At 39.6% G+C, this 27,906-nt stretch overlaps 1 protein-coding gene across 3 annotated transcripts; it reads right to left on the bottom strand.

Annotated features, from left to right (window-relative positions):
* Positions 1 to 27,756, bottom strand: DYRK2 (dual specificity tyrosine phosphorylation regulated kinase 2). 3 transcript variants are annotated; one of them, XM_070947852.1, is made up of 4 exons: positions 27,242 to 27,756; positions 26,307 to 26,452; positions 25,945 to 25,977; positions 1 to 8,923 (listed from the first exon to the last, which is right to left on the bottom strand). In XM_070947852.1, the coding sequence occupies exons 1-4, from the start codon at positions 27,321 to 27,323 to the stop codon at positions 7,328 to 7,330; spliced, it is 1,857 nt and encodes a 618-aa protein (XP_070803953.1). In that variant the 5' UTR covers positions 27,324 to 27,756; the 3' UTR covers positions 1 to 7,327. The 3 variants fall into 3 exon arrangements, with proteins under 3 accessions (XP_070803953.1, XP_070803954.1, XP_070803955.1); XM_070947853.1 differs by lacking the exon at positions 25,945 to 25,977 and having other exon boundaries at positions 27,242 to 27,755; XM_070947854.1 differs by lacking the exons at positions 25,945 to 25,977; positions 26,307 to 26,452; positions 27,242 to 27,756 and adding an exon at positions 25,865 to 25,934.
* Between the last annotated feature and the right edge of the window lie 150 nt (positions 27,757 to 27,906).

Genomic DNA, 27,906 nt, shown 5'->3' with positions numbered 1-27,906 from the left:
TTACATAGGACATAAAAATTTTATTCTGAAATGATCTCTGGCCACAACAATGAATGTAACAAATATTCACTAAAACAGTCTTAACTCCTGTCATCAGCAATACAATACAGAAGTATCATAAAACTGGCCACAAGAATTTGAATTTAAAAAATCCTACAACATATTTAATGTGAAGTGGCTGTGACAGCAGCAGCATCTCACATAAAAAATTTACATACATATATACACAATACACATTCAATCATTTTTCACATGTTTTCAGTACACAAGAGTTGCAGCATACCAGTCACATGTCTAAGTTGTTGCTCATTTTAAAGAAAGTGGAAAGAAAGCAGCTATTGAGCTGTGAATACATCTTTTTCATATTTTGTAGCACAGATGTAAATATCCCTAGAAACAATACCATTCACAAATATTTTTAAAAATCTTACTCATAGCTTATCCAGTTGATAATGCTCGATTTTCATCACCCTAAACCTTTTTTTCTGACAATGTTTAACAGCTACTTCTGTTTGGGGAAAAAATTCTTAGGAAAAATAGATGGATTCAAAGAATTCTGACATGTATTTAAAGAGTCGAATAATCCAGTTTGTTGCTACTTGAGTAGACATAATTCCTTGAGCTCTGTCACTGTCCAGTCCCCATGGATTTTCATGGTACCTACTTCTGGTTTCCCCCAAGAATCATTCCATGAAGTGCTTTTAAAAAATAATAGTTTAAGAAAATTCTTAAGGAGTCCTTTCTGACTCCCTGACTAACCACAAGGTAAAAGTGGCATTAAATGCCTTGCACCCAAGTTGTAAAAATCCCTGGCCACATTTACTGAAGCCAGACATATAGAAAAAGGAATGCACTTTGGTTCATACCAAATGCCCTGGGATTAATTCTCACTATAAAATTAAACAGTTTGAGGTAATTTTCCCTTTATATAAATACAGTTGACTCTGTCTAGTGCTGTTATAACAGCCAACACAATATTGTTTTAAAAAAAATTAATCAGATCTTATGATTTTAGCTAAGTAATATGTAACACCCTATTTAACCCTTGAATAAAAATGAAAATCCTTGCAACAGAGAATTCTATTCCCTACTAAGTAGTATGATTGCCTTATGATATACATTAAGGCCTTGAAAATAGCAGGCAAAATGAACCAGAAACCTTTCCAATTTCTGTCCAGTTCATATGCTGGGTAGTTAGAAAACCCAAGTGGTCTTCAAAAGCAATCATTAATTTATCATGGTGTTCTCAGAGGAGGTTTCTAGTGAATTATGCTCATAGAGGCATATTAAAAAGAACGGTAGTACTTCAAAAATATATTTCAATAATACTACATAGTACAGTATTCAGAGGGTTAAAGAGACAAAGTTGCATGTTCCATCACATGGCATTGTTTATAACAAAAGGCACATTGTTAATATCAAGGACACAACTTTATCCTTCATGGTTCTTTTGCACAACTGTTGCCCCCTGATTATTCCAACACATTGACAATGCAAATTATTCAACCTTCTCATGGTGCAAGAACTGAGTAAAATAAGACTACAGCCAAGACACGATGTCTGTATCATTAATAAATTGGCAAAGATGCTCAGAATTTCCAGACAATTGTAACATTTTACACTGAACAAAATTTCTAACCAATGCATCCAAATTAAAATTTGGAAATTAGAAACAAAATCATGTCAAAGCAGGACGCAACTTTTAACTTCTTCCTACTTCACTTCGTTTCCCCAGTTAAAAATAACGGTACAAAAGAATCATGTAAGTCATTGAAAATGGCAGTCTCTAGTTGGTTAAACTTTTTTTCCTAAATGATTCTGCACCTGGTTATTGTGGCCAAAAAGTTTCCGGTAGAACTGTGAACATGGTCAATCATAAATGCAATATTGGCATTCTAAATCTCATTTATTTGTAAGAGATTAAACTGGTGGATTCAACTCATGAGTGACTCATGAAAATTATGAACAATTTCTATGAAATCTGTTAACATCTTCAAATTCAAGTACAAATGTAATAGATACAACCATTTATTTAGCCCAGTGATTGAGGTTTTTTCCAATTATTGGGAGAAAAATAGAGCTTTACCATCTTACAGAGATGTATTCCTATGCTGATGAAACCCTCATCAGAGTAGAAATCTCTTCATTAATTTCAGGATGCAGTTTTCTATGTATAATATTTTCATGTGGAAACTGCCTTAGCTTTTAAGTAAATGGGAAAGTACAAATGTAAGGTCTCAATCTCAGCTTTTATGGGTCAGTTGAGTTTACTATTAGAGCCACAGATTACAATAAATTCTATGATAGATCATAAATGATCCTATTTCACTTTTACTAATATACACACATTGCATAGCCACACACTATAGAAGCTGCATTTACACAAAAGGGAGATCAAATGTTAAGTGATTATGGAAGTTGTTAAAGATGATTAAATAGACTTTTCTAGCCAAAATTACTAATAGTGAGAAAAGGGCCTCTTTAGGTTTTCCTTCCCCCAATTGGATATATTTTTGGCAAACAGGTTTTTGTTTATTTCCTGAGAATTCTTCATTTTTCATTTATGCCAATTTCAAAACATAAAAGCTAGACAAAATATGTTGCTTCTGTTTCTTTGTTTTGAATGAAAAATCTGCATAAAAAGAAGATAAACTGACCGGAAACTTTTTGACTCCCTGGGGAACATGCTTTAAGTACTTAAACATTTTTACAATTACCAGTATTATAATAAGATTTGTGCATAATAACAAATTATAAAGTTTTACTGAAGTTTTTAGCACTCTTAATGTTGTCATTATGCTAGCATCGACAGTCCTTTCAACCCTCTTCAAATCTAAATGTAACATCCATTTTAGCAACATTTGTTTCTTTTGAAAAACTATATTGAAAAGGACATATTTTCTGAATCATAGTTATTTCTCCCAACCTGGAAATCACAATCTGGTAGTCATTTCCCCCATATTGAATTGTTAAGAAAAATGTTACGCTGGTCAAAACCTGGGGAAGGAGAGGAATAGTCGGGAGTGAGGGAAGAGTTCCCACCGCTAGAATGGACCACTCACAAATTCTGCAGAGTTGCTGTGCTTCAAGTGAAAAGACCAGCTTTTTTGTGATTAATCATATACCACAGCTGAGCCAGTAATAAATCATCCTAGTTCTTGGACAGCAGAAATGGTGAGATTTCACATTCTGAAGACTATTGGTGTACTCTCAGTGATTCTGCAAACTGTCACTGACATACCACCCTCCTTCTCATCTCCCATTTCTTTTACTTATTCAGTGTTAGCATTGGATGTGTTTTCCTGTTTTTAATTTTTTAATTAGTAAAGAGGTAATGGCTACAAAAAAAGATGGGGTGAGAAGGCTATGGGTTTCTTTTATTCCTTCATACCTGTCTTCATCCATCTCACTTCTTTCTTAATGGTTTGACTTTGGAAACAGAGCATCCACCAGTATAAAGGATTATAAATCTACTTCAGCCCAACAAAGGACAATTTCAGCTCTATCTGCCACGTGTAAAATTCATATTCCATAAGACTCCTGGATTATTGGGCAACCGATTGGGTTAAGATTCCCATTCCCCTTATAATTTTCTATTAAGATGATTCCATTTGAAAGTCTCCAATACTCCACTATGAGAAAGTAGAAATCTACAAAGAGTTTGCTAGGCAGCCTGAGAAAATCCTTTTGCTCAGGATGCATATGTAGTTGTACTGTACATATGAAGGTGTGCATCAGTGATTATATGAAAAGAATGCATTCAACAAGAATTTATTTCTATACTTTAGAATCAATGTACATACTTTAATTGTGAAATTGGGCATTTTATACTGAATTAAATAAATTAATTTAATAAAAACAGAGGGAGTAGATCTAGTTGATATTAGTAGTTTTATACATCTAGTATATTCATTTATTTTTCTTGTCTGAAACATTTTGGAATGTGGCCTTTGATGTTCTACTTATAACCCAAGGTTGCCCATAAAAGCCTGTATCTTGCTCTATATAAACTCTAATATTAATATTATCTATACTAATATTATTAGAATATAAAGAACATCTTGGCATTGCAAATTGTACTTTGATTTTCTCTCCATGCAGACCTCTTAAATAGAGTAAATATGTAAATTAGAAATTACTTTCATTTCATTTTTAAGGTTCTTTCACTTCTTCATTTGCTCTAGAAACATAAAGACATAAAATCTTTTTTTTACCTCTCAGCAGTTAGAAACTTTGAAAAGACTGAAGGAATAATTTTAAGAAAACAGAGGCATTTTCATTAATAAATCTCTCATGTATCATCTTCATTAAGCAATTAAAAAAGTCCAGATTCTGATGACATAGCTACATAATACAATTTTACAGGAAACAATAAGATGGAATGGGTGTTTCCAGTAATATAACACTAAGTGTTGAAGTAATAATGATACTATATACATGGAGATTTAAACACCACTGTACACATTGGAAGGAACTTGTCCCATTTTCTCAGAGTATGGAATTTTGCACAAAGGAGACAGCTTTGCTCCTGATAATATTCCAAAAATAAAGGCAACAGAATAGTTTCAATTGCAAATGGTAGAAAGGAAGGAAGAAAGAACAAAATATGAACGTTATGCTTTTGCATTTTTAACGTCCAACCGCTTGATTTTGGATATGAAAATCATTTAAAATTTTTGACCAGCATTCTCTCCGTCCTTTCCTCACTTTCCATTTGAAATAGGTTTGTGGGAAAATGTTTTTTGTTTTCATGGTGAAAATGTATGAATTCTGGGAACATACAAAGACAGAACGCAATAATTGGACTGTATTAGTTGTAAGCCAAGTCCAGGATTATTGCTGTAGGTGAAGAATATAATGAACACAGGCCAAAACATGGTATGTTAGTCGAGTGTTGGCAAGAAATAATCCAGTTGGTTTACATTGCTTCTGAAGCAAAATCAATGTTGCCTCTCCATCCCTTCATATCTGAACTTCCATTTTAAGTATGGAACAGGATAAAATGAAACATAGATATAGGTAAGCATAAGATTTTAGTTTACAGTAACTAATCAACCTTGTTCTTTATTTGATGCAGCTCAATATTCATAGCCTTAAGAAAGGAACTGCTTCATTTAATTTTGAGGCTTGCAGTTATATAGAGGGAGGGGAAAGAAAGCTTTTGTCAAAGCAGCTTTGTTGCTTGTATCAGCAGATCAAACAGCTGGAAAAAAGCAGGAGAGTAGCAATGCTACTTGGCTATCAAGCTGGTTACCTTGACAGTTGGCTTGGAATCACATTCAAAAACTGTCTGACTTTATTTCCCCAGTACAGTCTAATTCTCAGCAATGTAGGAGGCAAAGCTCACAATGCTTTGCTTTTGGTTTTCCTATTGTTGACTTTGGGAAGTTTGAGAAACATTGAAGTTGTTCCTATGATACATTTTCAGTGTTGGAATGAGTGAAATTAACGACAAGGTTTTATGCATTCATGTTATATTAATGCGTATGTGTAAGTGAATTGATAGTAATTTTGGATAAAAGATAGATCATATGCCCAGGCTAAACCCTCGGGATACTCTGACCTACAGCTCCTACAGTTCTTAGCCTGCATGACCACTGACACCTCCAAAGGGAATAGCTTGAGAATCACAAGGCTGCTGCAGACATTATGTATCATTCCTACAGCTAGAGCAAGAGCAAGCTGGGTGGTGCCTATAAGTCATCAACATGCCCAGATTCCTTCTTTGATGCCCAGAAGTTCTGTGTCTCCTCTAATTATATTTTCCAAAATGTGTGCATGTGTGTAGATGTGTGTGTTCATATACACACACAAACACATATGTAGATGTATATATGAATGAAACTAGCATGCTGCAAAGTGGCGTTTTTTAGACTTATCAGAATTTATAAGAATGTCTCTCAGTTTTTATAGCCCCATAGATTTTTTTTCTTTTGTAAAACAAAAATGTACAGGGAATTAAAATACTGTGCCTAGCTTGTGATCGGGTCATCCATGCAGGGGAAGGAGAAGGCAAGGCAAAATTTTTGAGGGACTGGGGGCTAGATAAACATATCTCCCTCTAAGTTTGACTTTTCATATACCTTGATGCTTTGTGGCTACCCAGAATCACATTGGCTGCTATATTCTGACATAATTTATTCTGAAACATCCCAATGTTGCTGGCAGTACTTAAGAATGTGTTACTGTTTTCTTCAGAAGAACTTATTAGCTCTTCCCAATAAGCCTTCTTAGAAACAGAAATGCAAGAAATGTCCTCCTATTCTTCTTATTTGTCCTCTCCAGTATGGCTGCTCTCTTTCATCTATGGTGCCAATTGTGATTCAAATACTCGGCCAGGGTTTTTGTGCTTGCCTGTTCAGGAATAAGTCTAATTCAGGGGAACAGCTGAGTGAGTTGCAGTCTAAAGTATTTAAACTCTTGACCTCTATTTTTTAAAATTTATTTTTATCCCACCTTTATTATTTTTACAAATTCCATTAAAGGAGTGGAAATTACTTCCAAATGAACAGAATCAGGACTGTTCTCTGAGGTTCATAAATATGCCAAATAGCACAATTTCATGCTATAAATGTTTACTTTTACATTGGCCAAATAGTGGAATAAGTTCAGGTCTTTTAAATGTAATTATTGCATCTTCAGAAACCTTGCATCAAATTTCAGTATTTCTTCCTGGATATTTGACAGAGAATTGTTAAAGGAGCATTATGAGCATGAAGTAAGCCCTTTGTGGATGCTCTATTAGAATATTTTAACTATTTTTATGTGGCATTCTGTAAATAATCCAAACTACAGGCAGAACCTCAAACAGCCATGCAAAACCTCAACTTATAGCCCTGAATATTTTCTAGATCATTGCATGAAAATATGAATAAATGTTTATAGGAATGGAACCTACTGCTATAACAAAAGCAATGATAAGTATTAAAATTCACTCCTAAGAAAAGTCATGTTGAGGAAAAGGAATTTACTCTTCTTTTCCTCACCTAGCTAAAAATACCAAGCTTAGATAGTAACCAGTGGCCTGCCACTGACACTTCGTTGTGCCATACTAATTCCATGGTAAGGCTAATTGCTGTTTACAAGAGAAACATTTCATTTAAAAAAGTGTAAAAACTTAAAGCATTGTCCCCATGTTGTTTTTTTATAAAATCAAAACCGTGCTTAACACATTTAAAGTAATCAATGAAAAAATACAAACGTTTAAAGGTATTGATCAAATAAAAATAGAAATCTGAGCTTCTTTTTCATGTGAATAAGGCTCAGTGACATAATTGCTCTCTCTTTCTCTCTCTCTCTTTTTAATCAGCATTAGATTATTCAAACCTCAGCTCACAAGCTTTGGCAACACTGTTCTCTGCTGAATATTCCCATTGGCGTCCGTCATCTGTGCCAGATTAGTCCTCAGTTTTGAAGCTGAGTTTGAAGTTGGAGGTAACTTGGAAATGGATGTGATAGCACCAGTGCTTTCTGTTATTCTTTTTGCTGAAGTCTTCTCCCCAGTTGGCGGCTTTGGCAAACGCCTCCTGAGCCAAGGATGCCGCAAAGCCTGACTGGGTGTCATACGCAGCATTGGATCCCACTCTAAACACTGTTTCAAGAAGTCAAGGAAGAGTGGATCATCACATCCTTTCAATGCACTCCCCCATTCTCTGCTCTCTGGGGGGCCACGCGCTTTGCCCCGCCTGGAACGTCCACCATTAAGCACAACAGAACCATCTGACAAGGTAGTAATGGAACAATATCGGGGGTAACCCTTGGAGCTCACAAAGTTTTTTGCTCTTTTTGATGAATCCAGTAGTTTCTGGGAAGGCATGCCCAAGAGTTCTATCATACAAGCCAGCTGATCTCCTTCATCTTCTCCTGGTAAGAGAGGATATCCTGTTAAGAGTTCAGCAAGAATGCAGCCCAGGCTCCACATGTCTATTGGCATCCCATATCGAGCACCAAGGATGACTTCAGGAGCACGGTAAAAACGTGATTGGATATATGTATAGACGCGCTGGTGCTCATAACAGCTAGAGCCAAAATCAATCACTTTAATACCACTCCTACCCTGTTGTTTTAACAGAATGTTTTCTGGTTTAAGGTCACAGTGAATTATTCTGTTTTTGTGCAAAGCATCCAAGCACTGCAAAATGGAGTGGGCAAATTTACGAACCAAAGGCAGGCTAAAGCCCTGAAATTTATTTTTCTTAATGAGCTCATAAAGGTTCATGCTCAGCAACTCAAATGTCATACATATATGGTTGCGGAATGTGAAGTTCTCCAGCATGTGTATAACATTCATGTTATTATCTTTATCCTGTTTTTTAAGGTGCTCCAGAATTTTAATCTCTTCTGCAGCTTGGCGGTGAAAACGCTTCTCATTTCTCACCATCTTCAGAGCAACATGTTGATGCATCTTGTGATCATATGCCTTTACCACTTGTCCAAAACTCCCTTTCCCTATAACTTTAAGAACTTCATATCTGTATGCTATATGATCATGGGGTATTTGCACATAAGATCCCTGGTCGTCATCATATCCACAATTGTTTGGACCACTAATGACACCTTGCCTTTTCTTTGCATTTGGACCCAAGAAATATATTTCAGGGTAGCTGAAGATCTCATGATGCTCAAAGGCTGTTAGTTTTTGCAGGTATTGCTTCATTGCTTGCTCAGGAGTCATGGGAGTAGCTTTTATCTTTCCTGGGCCTTCGGTAGATTTCAAGGAGTTGGAGCTCCCCTGACGCCTATGACAGCTCTCGAGCTGCCTATCTTGTACCACCGGCAGTCCTGATTTTGCTACTGTTGCAAGCCCATTTGGTTGTGTGGATAGAACTGTCCTTTTGTTACTATTATCTTCAAAGAGCTGTTGGATCTGCCCATGACTGGTAACATGTAGATGCTCATTCATGGTTTGCTTATTTCCACCAACCTAAAATACAAAGCATGATTTTCTAGTTAAAAAACTGCAGCCTGATAAAAGGTTTCCAAAATTCTATGAAAAAATATGATTAAATTAATTCCGGACTTATATGACTTACATACCCTTCTCTTTCCTAAACTGTACATTGAAACCAACAATGAACCAGATCACCAGTGGAATTCTGCTAGAGGAAGACAACTCTGTGTGACCACTCAAAAGCTTCTCTAGGATCACAGAACACTCCAAAATAGTAATTGATATTACTTTTGGAGGAATTGTCTGCTCTACTAAAATTTTCATGGGAACTTCAAATAGTTCCCAATCTTTTCCATAATAATAAATTATAAATCTATATCCAATCCATTATACTTCAAATATCTTATGCGCTGGCTTGACCTCCCATGTTCTTTTCCTCATACATGGCTATGTAATATATTATTAATAACTCATTGGAAACATTTCACATTAACATTTATTGCTTCAAATTAACTCTCATTATCAACTCTACAAAACTACTAAATAAATATATAGTTTTAATAATGAATAGTGAACTCAAATTTCTTTTTGAAAGAAAATCACTGCACACATTTTAGTCCAGAAGTTTCAAATCAGGTAAGCTTACATCAAAATAACAGCATTCTTGCACACTCCTCCCCCAAGATGGCTGCTGAATGGTAAGGGAATTTTTCTCTCATGTTGACAATCTCCTGATTGTGCTACCAAAGCTGCTCCTTTGACAGCATTGTTCCATGGATATGAATGGGAAGACTTAGGAATGACCCAAGACGATTTTTGGATGGTCATGGACCCCTCTTCCCAGGAAGAAGAATCTTAAAGACTGTAGTTCCTCCCTCTGGGTACGGCCACAAAGTCCCCAGTCACCTATCCATCTTTTCCTCTGGGCAGATTGTTCTCTTAAGCAAACCTTATGCTTTTAATCTCTAAAAGTTAACTGGTTGCATGCTGTTTTATTTTAAACCTTCTCCCCCTTTGCTGGATATTATTTGGAGTTTTTTTGTCTTTTGATTTATTTGGCTGCACTGAATGACTCAAGGAAATCACAGGGTGTTTCTGGGTAGTGAAGGTGTTTGGACTTGATTTACATTTATATTAGACTTTCTCTACAGGGATTTTGCATTTTATTAACTTGTAAAAGGTTTGAGATTATTTATTATTTGGAAATATCCAAAAATATCCTCTCTGTTTTTCTAGTTATATTTTCACTCTGAAAATATACTTTCTATGTTCTCTATTTCTGAAGATCTTTCTCTGCTAAATTCCATGAGAGTAACAACGTATCAGATTATAGACAAGGAAAACTGGGTGGCATTTAAAAAAAGACTGGTAGCATACAAATCCAAGTTGAAAATTTCTTTTAAAAGTTTGACAAATATGGTTGCAAAAAAAAAAAAAAAAAACAGTTGCAAGTAAATGTAGATGAAGCAGATTCACAAAAGAATTTGATTTGAAAGTGGTAGATTCAGCAAAGACTGAAAGAAATATGGATTTTACAGACTTAGAACGAGTGGATTGTACATGACTTCCCAAAGTTCAGGCCTGCAATCTTTTACAAGAGCAAAAAACTGACTGGGTAGATATGTGATAAATTAGTTTCCCCTAAGAAGATTGAAAGAGATTTGGGAATGGATTTATCATATTAACTTGGAAAACAATTTTATCTGGACTCCTTTGGGAAGATAGATCAACTTTGGAGAATGGATTTATTTCTTTTAACCAAACAACAATAACTAAGAGATGGCATTAAGAAACAAACATAGATCTTTGATCCAGGACGAATTAGTGGAAACTGTTGGATTGATTTGGGATAGATAAGAAGCTGTGGTGAATTTTCTACGAGTTGAATACAGTAATAGTTTGTTAACAGAGTGTTTTGATATTTTACTCTTGCCTTTTTTTGTTGCTTTATCCGTTAACTATTTTTTCATTAATACTGTATGGTGATGACAGGTTAATAATTTGCAAGTAGAAGTCTGAAATTGGGGGGAGGCTGTTTAGCAAGCGGTGGGAAACTCATATTTTTGCAATATACTTATCAGTATTCAACTAGGGAGGATAATATGTGTTTATGTTTTTTTTACAGTGCATCTTTTTTGTTTAATATCTTATTTGTTTTTTTTTCTCTCTCTTTTTTTAGATATTGTAAATAGAATAAAAATTACATGGATAAAAGAAATAACAGTATTCTAATTCCTTAACCTTCCTTTTTAAAAAATGTTTACTTCTTTATAGATGTCCATTTCTGACAATTCAATGTTTCTTGCCATTTCTGAACTATTAATCTTATTTTCCTCAGTTTAACTCTTCCAGGTGGAACTGCAAATTTATTTTGTCAAGCTGCCTGTTCTGAAGATGGACTAAAATCCTAATCTATAAAAATTAGATGGCCTATATAATTTTTTTAAAAAATCAAGGTGGTACCCTGCCATTGATATTTTATTCTCTCTCTCTCTCTCCCCCCTCCCTCCCTCCTCCTCTCTCTCTCTCACACACACATCCTAAATAACCTACATAATACCATAATATATACACCACACAGGCAAGAAGCCTATGAAAGAAACATGTGAAAAATAGCATCCAGTAAATATCAGTTTGTAAATGTTTCAAATAATTCCCTATTTCTTCCCACTAAGGTTTTCCAAAAACAGCACAACACCTGAAATCTTAGAAATTAAAAGATAGTGTTATACTGACATCATTTCATAAGGGAAAAATGGAAACTAGCTTCCAATGTGCCCAGACTGCCATATGAAACATAGAATCATATATTATGTGATGAATATCCCACCATACCCATGAGCCTTGGTTAATAACTAATATAGATATATCTTGTGAATTATACACAGCTGAGTTTATAAATTACCTGTAATCCCCTGGTTTATTATACCAGAACTCTCTTCTATGCCAAACTGTACCTCTATTATTACAAACATTAACTACCAACTGCTGTTTTTGAAACTTCCGTTATGTATGTTTCACCTGCTAGCATGAACATAAGTTCTACTAGAAGCTGCAGGAGGAGAGAGCTGGTGCAGCTCTTGTTCATAGGCAAAGTTCAATGTCCTATATGTAGTGTTTGAAATAATCAGGGGTTGGGAGTAGGGAAAAATGTCTCATATTAGTCTGCTACCCATCAGCAAGCAAATTAATTTCAATAAAGTAAACTTCCCTAAAGGTGTATTTTGTTATGATTTCCAAACTGACACAAAGTTAGGATGTCTAGAAAAATTTCTGTATTTACTAAGGATTAACAACTCTCAGCTAGAAAGATTTAAAAAATATCATTCAAATGTTTGTCAACATTTACTACTGCAATTGTGGCTAGAGGAGAATTCTCTCTCTAAGTAAGTCAAAGACTGAGAAAACAATATGCTTCCCATTACAATTTCACCCAAACCTTTCAGGACAGAGAACTTTGTGGGGCTGTATCAGTATCTTGTCTTTATTTAATGAAAATGCATAAACTATCTAGGAAACAATGTCTAACAATCTCAGGTATAAAAGTGATCTTATATATGGCGGCACCATCTCATTTTCAATTTGTTTCTGATTAAATTTTCACAGTTGCAAGTGACCACAAGGATTGTGTAGCATAGCAACCACTTGCACTATTGACAGTACTACAGACTAGTGAGTTTATGGCCTGCTAGGAAACTAATTCATTCATTGCTAAATCCTTATTTATCATGCCAGACCAAGAAAGAGCTGGATTACAGCAAACACAGAGCAATCACTACAATTATTTTCAAATTAACCAGTACATAATTGTTCTCAGTTAAATATTCTTCAAGCATATTCTCAAAATGATGTTCATCATTCTGAGAGCATTGGCTATAAAACAGTTTACATGTTGAATGACAGAATGGCTAAATCAGGGGTCAGCAACCTGCAGCTCCAGAGCCACATGTGGCTCTTTGGGTCCTCTGCTGTGGCTCCCTGTCGGGTGATCCCACCACCGGCTGGGCCCACCCCTCGACTTCCCCTCCCAGTCACTCCTCGCCTGGCCTGAGAAGGTAAGGGTGACGGCAGGGGATGGAGAAGTGGCCAGGGCAGAGACAGAGACATACAGAGAGAGGGGGAGAGAGAGAGAGACATAGAGAGATACAGAGGGAGAGGGAGAGAGGGAGGAGGGAGGGAGAGGAGAGAGAGATATGTAGTTCTCAGTGTTTTAAACAACTGGTTCTCTGCCCTAATGACTGGGTAGGCGTGGCTAGGGGGGGTCATGTGACTGGTGGAAGTGAGTGACATCGAGTTGGCTATGCCCACCCAGGTTTTGTGGCTCCCGGTGTTTTCTTTTCTGTGGGAAATGGGCCCAAATGACTCTTTGAGTACTTAAGGTTGCAGATCCCTGGGCTAAATGAATAATCTTTGAACACAGAAAAGCCCAGTAGAATCATTAAGGTTGGCCCATGCAATGTGCTTACCGTGTTTCCCTGAAAATAAGACCCTGTCTATTAATGGTTAGTAAATTAAAATGTCTAGCAGCTTGTATCTTACTTAAGTAAGCATCCGAAGTACAGATGACATTACTATATAGAGGTTTTCCCAATGAAAATACATGCAGTCATCAGAAATCATGTGACATTACAAATCCATATTACTTCAAACTATCACTTATGTATTATCTTAAATGCATAGTTATTAAAAGAGTTTCATTCAGATATGATAATAAGTTAATCCTGTATGGCTGGTATAGAACAACTGTCCAATTTAGTCTTCTGGTTACTATTTTTTTTTGCTCCCAACCGCCAAATTACTGTATGCAATGATCTTATTTTAAAAATTTGTATTGAAAAGAATCCCTCATTAGATAATTGGGCTCATGCTTTTGTAGACACCAAATAATCTGGAGAAAAACAATAGCAAAATTCTTGGAAAGATCTCTATTTCTCTCTTTCTTTCCAAGATCGTTCAAAGTAGCTGCAGGTAGTCCTTGACTTATGCCACAATTGAGCCCAAAGTTTATATTGCTAAGTAAGACATTTGTTAAGTGAGTTTTGCTCCACTTTACAACTTTTCTTGCCACAGTTGTTAAATGAATTATTGCAGTTGTTAAGTTAGTAACACAGTTGTTAAATAAATCTGGCTCCCCCATTGACTTGCTAGTCGGAAGGGCATAAAATGTGATCACAAGATCCCAGCAGACGGCAATTGTCATAAATATGAATTACTTGCCAAGCATTGAAATTTGATCACATGACCATGGGGATGCTGCAATAGTCATAACTGTGAAAAATGGTCATAAGTCATTTTTTTTTAATGCTGTTGTACCTTTGAACGGTTACTAAATGAACTGTTGTAAGTCGAGCACTACCTATACTTGCAGCTATGCCACTTCTAATGTAGCAGTACCTATGAGATTGTGAATGAAACAAATTTCACTGCAGTTTAACTCAGATGCTATCTATGTATCGCTGTGCGCAGCAATTTCTTCCTCTGACTCATGGAAATAGTGCTCAAAAACAAAAAAAAAATGATTTTGTTTCTGGTTTTTCTTTGTCCTGTCTGAAATGCTTTACTGATCTTAAGAGCATTTGAGTCTTCTCAAAGCCCTGTGGTATCTAGATGTGTTTGACTATAACCTTCATTATGTCTAGCTAACACAATCTTGGATGGAGGTGATCTGAATTATATTCCAGTATGCCTACGATGGTGCAGGTGGGGGTATTCAACACTAATAGTTTGTTCCATGCCTCCCCTTTTCTTTTTTAAAAAATAAGTACTATAATTAATTGTAAAGTTTATTTTATTTTATTTTCTGATAAATCTGAGTGCAAAGAAGGAAAATGTAGATAGGCCCCTGTCATTCGTATTGCTAATTTGCTGTTGATGCTCTTTCCAAATGCCACTAAAACAAATGTGCTGCAATTCAGACTTATTCATCTCAAATATTTTACTACTCAGGCTATGAATGTTTTTCATATGGAGAAAAGATGGTTCCTAGTGTGCATAGCACCTATAGAAAACTCAAGTCTTTTCCTGGGATCTCACTGTAGCTGCAAAGAGTAGCCTCATAAGCACAGGGAAAAGTGCAGTTGCTTTAATGAGTTACATGTGCAACCTTGGAAGCTTCTTTTCCCATTCAACTCAAAAGCACTGCACAGATCTTTTTGTTAGTCAGTTACATGCAAAAATGCAAATCATCCATCTCTACCCTAAATGACACAATGAACTAGAAATTACAACCAATTATATAGAACAGTGTTTGCGAACCTTTTCGGCACTGAGTGCTGAAATGGGAGCGCATGTGTGAGAGCCGCCCAGTGCACTAGTCACGTGGTCTTCTGTTTTCTGGTGCGCATGAGTGCGTGAAGGCCAGCTGGCCGGTGTACATGCGCATGCCAGAAGCCAGAAGAGCAGCCGCCCGGTGCACGAGTGCACACTGGGAAGATGATCTTCCGGTTTATGGAGCGTACATGTGCACTGGCCAGCTGTCTTCATGCATACATGTGCACCAGAAACCAGAAACCAGAAGACCAGGTGGATGGTGCGCATGCTGGGAACTGGAAGATCATCTTCCTGGTGCATGCATGCGCACCGGGCAGCTGCTCTTCCGGTTTCTGGTGCTCCCACACGCGTGAAGACCAGCTGGCTGGCACACTGGAACCTGAAAGAGCAACGGGCGACGGCTTGCATGCCTGGAGAAATGGCTCTGTGTGCCACTTCCGGCACGCGTACCATAGGTTCGCCATCACGAATATAGTAGAACCAACAACTTCATTCTGTCAATTTTAGATTTGCAAAGGCAATAATTTTCTCTTCAAATGTATTTATGTCGAAAGGTGCTGGTTTGTACAGACTCACATGTTGGTCCCACTGAAATGACAAACATACCTCACTGATTTCAGAATGACCAAAATATGACTGTTACTTGGATCAAATATGCTGTCCTTTCTTTAATGTCCACAATGAACCACAAAGAACAAAACTAGCAGAAAAACGTTAACCCAATATGAATATGTTGCCTCCTACAATGAATAACATCACATAAACATATTAGATTAAGGCTAAGGAAATTTGGATTTAAATTCCCAATCAGCCACAAAGCTCACTGAGTGGCCCTTGGGGCAGTTAATAGTTCTCATCCTAAACAACTGTATAGAGCTATTGTGATGATAACGATGTATGCCACCTTGAAGGAAACATACAATATAAATGATGAAGTGGATGATGATAATTAATATGGATTGGATGCAAATTTAGGCAATTTCAATGAGGCAATCTATCAAAAATTGTGCTTGAGTCAATTTTGGAGAATCCCCTACATCACTCTACTGCCTTCCCAATTCATCACTGTTCCCAAAACCTATGTACCATTTTCAGGGATGGAATGGGAGGCATGGGAAGGAGAAGGCAAGTAGTTCCTTTCTACCAACTTTTTTGCCATACATATTGGATTCAATAAGATCTGTAGTAATTATCACCACCAGTAAATATCACCTGATAGGTTCCTGACGGAACTTGGGCCATTTCCTGAGACTCTGGCACACGACTCGACTGAAGACCTAATGGCCGCCCGGGCTTTAGACCACGTTGTGCCTTTGCAGCCTCTGACCCGATGTCGATCTCAATTGGCTCTTTGGTTCTCCGAGGAGCTGAGAGAGATGAAACATCGGAAAAGATGCCTAGAGTGTGTCTGGAGGACTAGTCAATCTGAATCTGACCGAACACTGGTGAGGTCTTATATCAAGACGTACCTAGTGGCGATAAAAGTGGCAAAATCTAACTATTTTTCCGCTCTTATCGCATCTGCAGAGCCGCTCTGCCCAGCCGCTCTGTTTAGGGTGACCCATTCCCTTCATCGGGGGGGGGGGGAGTGCGGGAAGACCCCTTGCAGGGTCGAGCTGAGGAGTTTGTGCAGTTCCTGCATGATAAAGTCGCTTGGATTCGGGAAGGCTTGGACTCCGACTGGGTGAGTCCAGGGGGGGAGATGGGGGTAGGCCTTGAGAACATTATCTGGGAAGAATTTGACCCTGTGGCTCCCGAGGACATGGACAGAATTCTGGGTAGGCTTAGTGCTGCCACATGTTTATTGGACCCGTGTCCCTCCTGGTTGGTACTGGCCTCCCGGGAGGTTACACGAGGCTGGCTCCAGGGGATTATAAATGCTTCTCTGAGTGAGGGGACCTTTCCTGCCGCCTTGAAGGAGGCGGTGGTGAGCCCCTCCTCAAGAAGCCTTCCCTGGACCCGGCTGTATTAGCAAATTACCGTCCACTCTCCAACCTTCGCTTTGTGGTGAAGATTGTTGAGAGTGTGGTGGCACGACAGCTCCCCCAGTACCTGGATGAAGCTGTCTATCTGGACCCTTACCAGTCGGGCTTCAGACAGGGGTACAGCACGGAAATGGCATTGGTCGCATTGGTGGATGATCTCTGGAGGGCTCGGGACAGAGGTTGTTCCCCTTTTCTGGTCCTATTAGATCTCTCAGCGGCTTTTGATACCATCAACCATGGTATCATGCTGCAGCGGTTGAGGGGGTTAGGAATGGGGGCACTGTGTTGCGGTGGTTCTCCTCCTTCCTCTCCAACCGCTCGCAATTTGTGTTGGCAGGGGGGCAGAGGTCGACCTCGAGGCGCCTCACTTGGGGGGTGCTGCAAGGGTCGGTCCTCTTGTCCCTTCTGTTCAACATTTATGTGAAGCCGCTGGGCGAGATCATCCGTGGTTTTGGGATGAGGGTACATCAGTATGCTGATGACACTCAGCTGTACATCTCCACCCCAGACCACCCCAATGATGCCCTTGACATGATGTCCTGCTGCCTGGAGGCCGTACGGGTCTGGATGGGGAGAAATAGGCTCAGACTCAACCCTTCCAAGACCGAGTGGCTGTGGCTACCGGCATCCCGGTATAGTCAGCTGACGCCATCGCTGTCTATAGGGGATGAATCTACCCCCCCCCAAGAGGGCTTGCAATCTGGGCGTCGTCCTGGATGCATGGCTGTCTTTAGAAGAGCATATGACGGCCGTGGCCACGGGGGCTTTCTATCAGGTTCACCTGATTCGCCAGTTGCGTCCCTTTCTCGACTGGGACGCCTTGTGCACAGTCACTCACGTCCTTGTTACCTCCCGGCTGGACTACTGTAATGCTCTCTACATGGGGCTCCCCTTGAGGAACACTCGGAGGCTCCAACTGGTCCAGAATGCGGCCGCGCGGGTAATTATGTAACACCTCTCCTGTGCGAGCTGCACTGGCTCCCAGTGGTCTTCCGAGTGCGATTCAAGGTGTTGGTTATCACCTTTAAAGCACTCCATGGCTCAGGACCTGGGTACCTACAAGACCGCCTTCTGCCACCGATAGCCTCCCACCGACCAGTTCGCTCCCACAGAGAGGGACTCCTGGGTGCCGTTGGCCAAATTATGTCGGCTGGCGACACCCAGGGGGAGAGCCTTCTCTGTGAGAGCCCCTGCCCTTTGGAATGAACTGCCCCCGGACATACGCAAGGTCTCTGACCTCCGAGTGTTCCGCTGTGCTCTTAAGACCCTGCTCTTCCGACAGGCAGGGCTAGCTTCATAATTTGAGTTTTAAATTCGGAATTCTTAATTTTTTGGGTTTTTTAGCTAATTGGCCTTAAATGTAATACTTTTAATAATTTTTTAAATTTAAATTGTGATATTTGTATTGTGTTTTTACCTGGCTGTACACCGCCCCGAGTCCTTCGGGATTATCCTATCCTATCCTAAATGGTTTAAATGATTATACACTAAATGATATTAAGTAATTTATTTCCCATATTGTGTAGCCCATATTTATTGTTCTTTTCTCTTTATTATCTCGGATTTAGTAAACCATGACTATGACTCAGAATTATGTGCATTTACTCGATGTGCTAAGATTGAAACAAATTGTGGTATAGCATAATTGTAAACTCAGCGACTGTGACCTGACATACGTTGTAACAGAGTTTCAAATGACTGTGGGTTACCACAATTGAGCCAAACTTTAAGTTGCTAAGTGAGAAATTTGTTAAGTGAGTTTTGCCCCATTTTATGACCTTTTTTTGCCTGATTTGTTAAGTGAATCACTGCAGTTGTTAAATTAGTAACAGGGTTGTTGTTAAGTGAATTGGGCTTTCTCATTGACTTTGCTTGTCAGAAGTTTGCAAAAGCTGATCACACAACCCCAGGACACTGCAGCCATCACAAACATGAGTCAGTTGTCAAGCATCCAAGTGTAAATCACACGACCATGCGGATGCTCAACGGTCATAAGTGTGAAAATTGATCATAAGTCATTTTTTCAGTGCTATTGTAATTTCAAACCATCACTAAACGAACTGTTGTAAGTTGGGGATGGTTGAGTGATTTGTGTGAACTCAGACAACTATGGTTATTTGGTTAACAAGGGTAAAAGAAACAATGGTATAAGGTAGTGTTTGTATATAAACAATGCAAGGTAGGTTCTTTTTATTGTCATACTTGATTACTCATAGTTGGACTTTTTTTACCATATATAAAGGATTTTCTTTTTTAAAAAATGAGTAATGAATAATAATTGGATTTTAAAAATGAATCAGATTTCTTTTAAAATAAAATTAAAAATGGAATTCATATATAATAGGGCAATAAACTCTGTAATATGAGCAACAAAATTAATATAATTTAATTTTATATTATACAAAGAAAAATACTAAACACATTTCTTTTGTCTACCAGGGTAAGCAAAACATTTTGTGTATGAAGGAGTCCATGCCAGAACAGCTGTTTTTGGGTGGTTTGATCAAGAATTGAAAGCACGTGTTACCATGCATAGACCATAAGGGAACTGTTTTGCTTAAGCTAAGAGCAGGAAGGAAAATGCCTGCGATATGAATGGCTTTGGAAGGAAGAAATGAGGGGAGGGACAGCACTGGGAAGACTGGGAGTAGGGACAGAGGGATGTATTGGACTGGGATATTAGCAAAGAAAGCTGAGAAAAAAGAAAGTAAGCGTAGGTTAGTAGAGTGGGCCCAACAGGATAGGCTGTGCTGGGACACTGGCAGCAATAGAGGGGTGACAAGGAAGATGCTGGGAAGATTGGAAAAAGGTGACTGGGGAGGATATACAATGCAATTGAGGAGAGGGAAAAAAGGTCCTAGGAAAATTGGAGGCAGGTGGAGTAGTAAACAGCAGTAGGAGTAGTGAAGGAGGGGGAGGAAGGGAAAGAAAGAAGGCAATGGGAAGATGATGGGTGGGCTATACCATCCTGGGAGCCACAGAGGGGAAGAAGGGGACATCTACCAGCCTTGTTACTTGTCCTATTTGCCTGCCTAATTCATAACAACCAAAGCTTTCAGTACTTGGGGAACCAGGGTTGGCCTGTCAAGCAATTTGTCAGAACCCCTGGAATGCACTGGTTTGTTCCAGCTCAAGTCCCAAGTATTTGCCCACTTTTAGTCTCTACAGACCAAAGGAGGAACAGGTAATCAAGTTAACTTTTTTATGTAACAGGAAACAGGGAGGAATAAAATAACTTCAGTGGTTAGGCAAGTAAATTATTTTCAATAAATAAATAAACGATTTATCATCATGTCTTATTCTCCCTTCAGATGGGTAACTGTATACAGCCCACTAAGGCCTACTGGAAACAGAATGTCACAAAATATTGAATTGGGGGGGGGGTGGAGAAATGGGAAGAAAAGGGAATGGGGAATCCCTGGATAGAACATTGTCAAAGTGGAAAACTAAATAGGAATAAAATGATGTCAAAATTCTATCTGATATATAGATCATGATCTCCTATTCAACCAATGACAACAAATATTAGGATAATTTATTATCTCAGATATTCTTGTGCACTTCCACTTTATGCCTTCTAATGAGTTTCATAGAGTTTTCATTCTCAGATTGTGAATGCAACTGCTAGTCAAATGAAAAGCATTCACATTTTTTCCCATGGAAAAATATCATGTGGCTCATTTCCACTACTCCCTGCCTCTAAAAAGTTCTAGGCAATTGTTGTAACTTAATTATGTGCATATTCACTTGGAAATAAATCTCACATTGAACAATGGATATTCTGAATAAATGAGCATGGGATTGCAGTTTTAATCCTAAACAGTACTACTTACTTTGCTTGTATTTATAGAAAAAAAAAGTTTGTTACAATTGCTATCCAGGATCAAAATCTGTTCTGTGTTTCCAAGAAGGCATAACTTTTCGATGATATTATAATAAATGTAAATGATCTAAATCCAGAAGTTTTAGATTGTGTTTTTAGGTTTATAGAAGTGTGATTTAATTGCAATCTGATGTATTTATGTTATAGTAATAGATAATTATATATTCTATTTCATAAACATTTTTATATAAGAAAACTGTTGCTACCTGCATAGATGTTAAAATAAATTAATCTTTGTTTTTTGAATCATGTTTGAAATAAAATTAAAACATGATCTGGCAACGCCGAAAACTTCTTACTCAGTACAAGCATATTGTAAATGATTTAAAGATGATGAGGACACTGTTGTGTGCTTACACTGAATAATGTTAAGTCTTATTGTGATTGGGTTGGGTTGGGCTGATGTAAAAATCCATTCTCTATAGTTTGCAAAGCAGAATTTATTTCTTTTTACATTCAGGTCAAGTGACCAAGCATTAATGAGATTTAGGAACCTCATTATAGTCTTGGGTATCAAACTCCTATCAGCCATACAGTACAATGATCAGAGGTGCTGGTAGTTTTTTGCTACTGAGAGCTGAGTAGTTTGTTGATTATGGATTTGGCAGCTTCTTTCTGTTCCATGCCTCACTTTCACCTTGAACATCTGCCTTAACAGATGACAGTCAGCACAAAATGTCCTCACACCAAAGCAATAGGTCACATATTCCATGTTAATCACCATCAGATAGCTGCTTTTTAAAAACAGTTAGGCCTTATGGTGCGATACTAGAGTAAGTCCATGTATGTAATGTTTTTTGAAATGGCTCCAGTGTTTTTTAATTTAGTACACTGACAGAGATAAAAGAAAAAAAAATCAGGACTGAGGGAAAGGTTTCAACAATGGCATTCAAAAAGAATACCTTCACAGAATTTTTCTCATAAATATCACTGAGAACAATGAGCATAAAACAATACAATTGTCCAAAGGGAAAATAGGTATTGTAGTATTCACAAGTAGAAGAGGGAATATAGGGGAAGTCATTACTTGAGTATAGTAAGGGCTTTAAATGCAGAAGAACGCAAGGATTTTGTGTTGGGGCAGCTACTGAAATCCTGAAGCATATAAATGTTCACAGGACTGGGCCAGATGAATCAGTGACCAGACTCAGTTTCAGACTGCACCCTATGTAAACAAATAAGAGGCAGAATGACATCTTTGTGTGATTGTACCAAAAGCAGTGGAGAAGAAAGAGATAATGACCCATACTACTGGTTTATGATGTTAATAAAGATTTGATTTGATTTGATTTTAATTATCCATTTTAACTGAACCCCAACTACCAGAGACCAAACACAGGATTCTGCCCACTGGATCAAGGTAAGTAAGAAAAAAGAGCTGAATTAGAAATGAATGTCATGAAGTATAGCAACAAAGAAATAGAAGAGTCTGAAACTTGATGAGCTTCTCAGGGAAGTAAATTGAAGTTACATTGTAATGGAGATGGTAAGGTCTGGACTCTGGAAAGCAGCTGTGTAGCCTAAGTTTACTCCACTTGTAACAGCCATCAATACATCTGCTTAGTAACACAAACTGCCATAAATAGAAAACACAAGCCAGCCCTTACTATACAGTATATACACTTCCACACACATGCTCACTTGAGCATCTGAAAAATCTTCTGTTGTGTCTTCAAACTCTCAGAGAGTCTTATTTAGGAGACAAATCAAGGAAGAACCTATCCCACTAAAGAGGCAAAATTTACTAAGTTACTTTTATATAATGGAAAGTCTGTGTTTCATAGTGTATTTCCTTGTGATATATCAGCCTTTCCAAATGTGCATATCTAGGACAAACATGTATTAACATGGTCAGATTATTATGTAAGATGAGCTAGACATATTGAAAAGAGATAAGAATAGATCAGAAATATTCTCACAGAAAACTTTGATAATAATAGGATTCTGAGACAGTTAAGAAAACTTGGGAAAATCAAGAACAAGTTTCAAGTTTACATATTAACGTATTTTCCGGCGTATAAGACGACTTTTTAACACATGAAAATCTTCTCAAAAGTCGGGGGTCATCTTGTACGCCGGGTGTCATTCTCCTGTAACCAGGCAGACCAGCCCGAAAGGCTCTGACGAGCCTTAAATGGCTCTGGCGATCCAAGCTCTGATGATCTGCTAATCAGGCAACTCAGCTGCGATCGCCAGAACCATGGAGAAGGAAAAAAGTTTTCCCCCTCCAGCTTGCTTACCTTAGCTGCTAGTCGCAACGCTTGCCTTGCTTCGCTTGCCTGAATCCATTCCATCAGCAAGCAACTCCCTGCCTGCAATCAAGCAGGCAGGGAGTTGTGGACTTCAACTCCTAGAATTCCTCAGCCAGCAAAACAAAGCTGGCTGAGGAATTCTGGAAGTTGAAGTCTACAAGTCTTAAAGTTGCCAATGTTGGGGACCCCTGTTCTATTGGGTAAGATTTTTTCCCCTTTGGGATCTTTAAAAAAAATAGTTAATTGGTTTTTTTTTTTAGTTGTTCTTTTTTAGACCTAGCCATTTAAAGTTTAGGAAGTTTTAAATTTAGCTTTCATATAAAAATAAAATAAAATAAAATAATATTTGTGCAGCTTTCTGAGATTTACTATGTTTCTGTAGTGTTTCACTCTAACTACACAAATACACAAAATCTCACAATGGAATTGTGGAATTTTGTGTGCGTAAAGTGTGAAAGTTGGGTTTTTGGGCTTTTTGTGGCTGTGTGAGGTTCCTGCTTGTTGAAGGGGCCATTTTGGGTCAAGAACAGCTGCTTTTACATTGTGGGTGAGCTAGTTGTGTTATGTTGTGTTGTGTGTGTGTAAAGTGTGAAAGTTGTTTTTTTGGGCTTTTTGTAGCTGTGTGAGGTTCCTGCTTGTTGCAGGGGCCATTTTGGGTCTAGCACAGCTGCTTTTACATTGTGGGTGAGCCAGTTGATGTTTTTTAATTTTTATTTGGTGTGCATTGGAAGAGGGGTAGTCCTATACGGCGAGTATAGCCCAAACCCTATATTTTAACAGGAAAATTCGGGGGTCGTCTTAGACGCCCAATCATCTTATACGCCGGAAAATACAGTATTTATTCTTTTTGAATATACACTGGTTATAACCTTTTCACTGGATTTATGCAATAGGTACATAACTTGTTCATGCATATTTTAAAATATTTTTGTTACATATCCTGTTTTTTATCCAGGAGGTTATGGTAGCTTATTAGCTTTCCTGTCTTCTATTTTTTCCCCCTGCAACACCACATAGAGTGTGTTTTGAACCGATTGAGGGTGGTTTTGAATCAAAGTCTCCCCCATTGCCAGTCCAACAGCACTTTGCTTGTCATACATTTATATATTTACATCTACTTATGCATACATACATAGTAGCACGTCTGATGAGACAGCATTTCTTAATTACCTCTAGCCACCTTATGACATAAGTGCAATTCCTGCTGAATATGTGCATAGTAATATTATTAGATTCTAAAACTGATAATGAACACCACGGGAGCATATGAAATCAGTACAGCAATAAATATAGGAATTCGCATAGCTTTTCTCTTTTGTTGTAACTACCTCTTAATACATGAAAGTTTTACTAGATTAATTCTGCTACTGATTTTTAGGATAAGCGTTCAATACAAAGTATATAAGCTAATAAAAAGAGAGTCCCAAATGAGGCAGATTGTTTGTCCTCTTCCCACAGCAACAACCAGTTTTCCATGCATATTGGAGAAAATGAGCCTTTCAGGTAAAGGGAAATGCCATTTGTAAATAAGTGTGATTCCTAAAATCTTATGGTATTTTAGAAGTAATGATTTTAGCCACAATTAAGAATGTGTAACTGCCTTCCAATTCTGTCCAGTTAGATCTATGGTATAAGCATCTATAAGGTTCCATTGCATCTGTAAGTATTCCCCATAAAGAAACTTACTTGAATTAAATGTATAGGATTCTTTCATATAAAGTGCAAATTACGTTCTTTTTCAAGCTCAAAGCTGATGTTAAATAATGTCCACCAAACTAGCTAAATATTCAAGTGTATTTTTCTTCAGTACCCTAAATAGAACATTATGCCTGGGTAGGTCCATCTCTAGTAGAAGAATGGCAATGAATGGAAGTGAGAAACCACAGCCCTTTAAATAATACCATCAAGAGACACCTGTTATCTAGTTAGATTGTAAAGGTCACTCAGCTCCCCATTAAATGCCTCTGCACTTGTACCCCTGGAAACAGGCCTTTCTTCTGAGTTATTGATAATTAAGGGAACACTTTTAATTTTTCACTTTGAGGAAAAGCACCCTTAATCACAAAATGAACTGCTTTTTAAAGCAGTTTAAAAAAAAAATAAGAAAACTACCCAACAGACTGAACAGAAATGTTATTAAAGAAAAAAGTGAATGGTATGTATCTTCCTCAATCTTGGGTCCTCTCTCTCTCTCTCTCTCTCTCTCTCTCTCTCTCTCTCTCTGTGTGTGTGTGTGTGTGTGTTATGTATATCCATATATGGGATATATGCATATATCCCATATCCCATATTATAAACATAAAATATAAGCTATATATATTTTTGTTGGTTACAAGGACCTGTTGTCCAGGCAAGGCAACTTATCATTTTGTTTTGTTTCATTTCATTTCCACAGAGCTCAACTTGCATTAGCCTTCCAGTATCAATAACCCAGAGACTTCTTTCTCATTTGAGAAGCATGAACAGTACTTCCTACATATGACCCTCCCTGTTTTTCCCAGGGAGGAAGGAAGGAATCCCATATTTACATCCTCATACAACAACATGGAACTACCGTTAATTGCATTTCATCGACTTCCCTCACCTAATTTGCACATTACTTTCATGGCAGAAAATTCCTTAGTGGTTCTAAAAGTTGCCTTTCCTTCTCCTTAGCCCAAGTACCTGCTGAAACCAGACGGGGAACAGGACCAGGACCTGTTGAGACATGCCAGGGATAATTAAGAGGGCTCCTCCATAACCAACTGGGTTGGCCTTCGCTCACTCATTCACAGATCCTACTCAGACAGGCTGGCTGACAGCCTGACTGTACCTAGCACATTTATTGCTATTAATACCCGGGAGAGGAGGAGCAATTGGGGTGGGATGGCAAAGGCAGGGGGACGGAAGGGGGCTTAAGGGGCCGGCACAGGATTTTGAGCCGAGGAGGAGGGCGGAGCAGCAGAAATGGAGCGGTTAAGAGATAATCCACGTCTCCTCGCAAGCCATACGTTTCTCCAACCCACTCCCTTGACCCACAGTCTCACCGTGTGGGCTGCGCTGCTGGACTTCAGCGGCGGCAAAGCGATCGGGGATGGCGGTCTGGTCCCAGCGCCCGTCCGGGAAATCCGTCCAGCCCCGATCCTCGGGGAAGACTGGAACTGGCGGCTACTTTCTCCTCCTCCCCTGCTCCCTGCGGAGGGAGGCAAAAGAAACCAGCTGAAAACGACGGGGGACCGAGCAGGGTCCGGATCGAAGACAAGGGGCAGAGGGAATGAAAAGTGGCGCCGAAGTGGTCCCTTCCCCAGCGCCCCTCCTCTTGTTCCTCCGGCTGCCATTGCAGTATCATCTGAGGGATCAGCAGGAGTTGATCCCAAACGAGGCGTCGAAGCGGGGCGGGGGGGGACACATCAAGAGTGTCCATAAAGGGGGAACACGTTCGCCCATTAACCCAGATAAACCTTCCACCCATGCTTAACCCCCAGCATTTAAGAGCGTAAAGGGGAATCCAGTCTGGCCGCAAATGGAGGAGTTTTGCAGTACTCATCCAATCTAGCCTGCCCGCTGCCTGGCCTCTCTGCCTCTTGCGAAGGAGCGCGAGAACTCGGCTCCGCTCCCCCAGCCACGACCCCCCTGCTAGACCATTTCTAAACACCAGCGCAAGAAGCGCTTCTCGTTTGCCTAAACTTGCCTGTTCTCACGCTGAAAAGCTTGTCAATCAGAAGCTCAAGGAACCCCCTCCGGGAGATTTTAGAACGGGGGTTAAAAGTGAGGCCGTTCGAGGCTGCCCGCTTTGGCAAGAGGGGCTTCAGCCGGGGAGGGGGCCGGTTTATCTTTCACCCAGACGGCCGCGCGCTCTCACACCCCCTCGGACTCTCCTTCTCCGGCCTTGGGATGGGAGGAGGGGAGCGGGGGATCCCGGGGAGAAAGGCGGCAAGGCGGCGAATCCGCTTTGGCTGCGGCTAGCCGTTTCCCTACTTACCAGCTGGGCAAGCGGCGGCCGAGGCAGCCCCACCGGCACTAGCCCCAGCGACACTGGCAGACGGTTTCCTGGTGGTTAACATGGCCGCTGACGGGGAGGGAAAGGGGAATACATTTCAGGGCTGCCGTGGCTTCTCCGGATCGTCGCCGCCTCTGTGGTTCGGCCTCCGCGGTCGCCGGTCCCCACCGTCTTTCCGAAGGCAGCCCTCTTCCAGAAAAGAGCAGCTACACCGGGCAGCCGCACGTCCCTCCGCGGCATCCGTCGCCGCCGAGCCCGGGCCCGCCGGGCAGCAGCTATCCTTGATCCCAGCCCCCGCCGCCACCGCCTCTTCCTCGTCTTCCTTCTCCAGCGGTTCCAGAGACGGCGGCAGCAGCAGGAACGCCGCCGCCGTCCCCCGCCCGAAACACATCACCTCGCCAGTTTCCAGGATCCCCGGTCCCTCACGTTAAACAACAGTGGTGGAGGAACGGAAAACAACCCCCACCCAACCATCCACCCACACTCACGCACCCACCCCTCTTCCTCCCCTCCGTTCGGAGAGACGGCTACAGAGACCGCCGGCCTCTCCCTTCCCCCTCCTCGGTCTCCTTTTGCCCTCTTCGCCCACGCAGTCGCGCAAGCCCTTTCAGACGCCTCTGCGCGCCCACGACACTTTCGCTTTCAAA

This window comes from Pituophis catenifer, unplaced genomic scaffold (genome assembly GCF_029215685.1).
Source record: "Pituophis catenifer annectens isolate HBS135680 unplaced genomic scaffold, rPitCat1.0.hap2 SCAF_7, whole genome shotgun sequence".
Taxonomy (NCBI): Eukaryota; Metazoa; Chordata; class Lepidosauria; order Squamata; family Colubridae; genus Pituophis; species Pituophis catenifer.
This window is presented reverse-complemented; position numbering and strand designations above follow the sequence as displayed.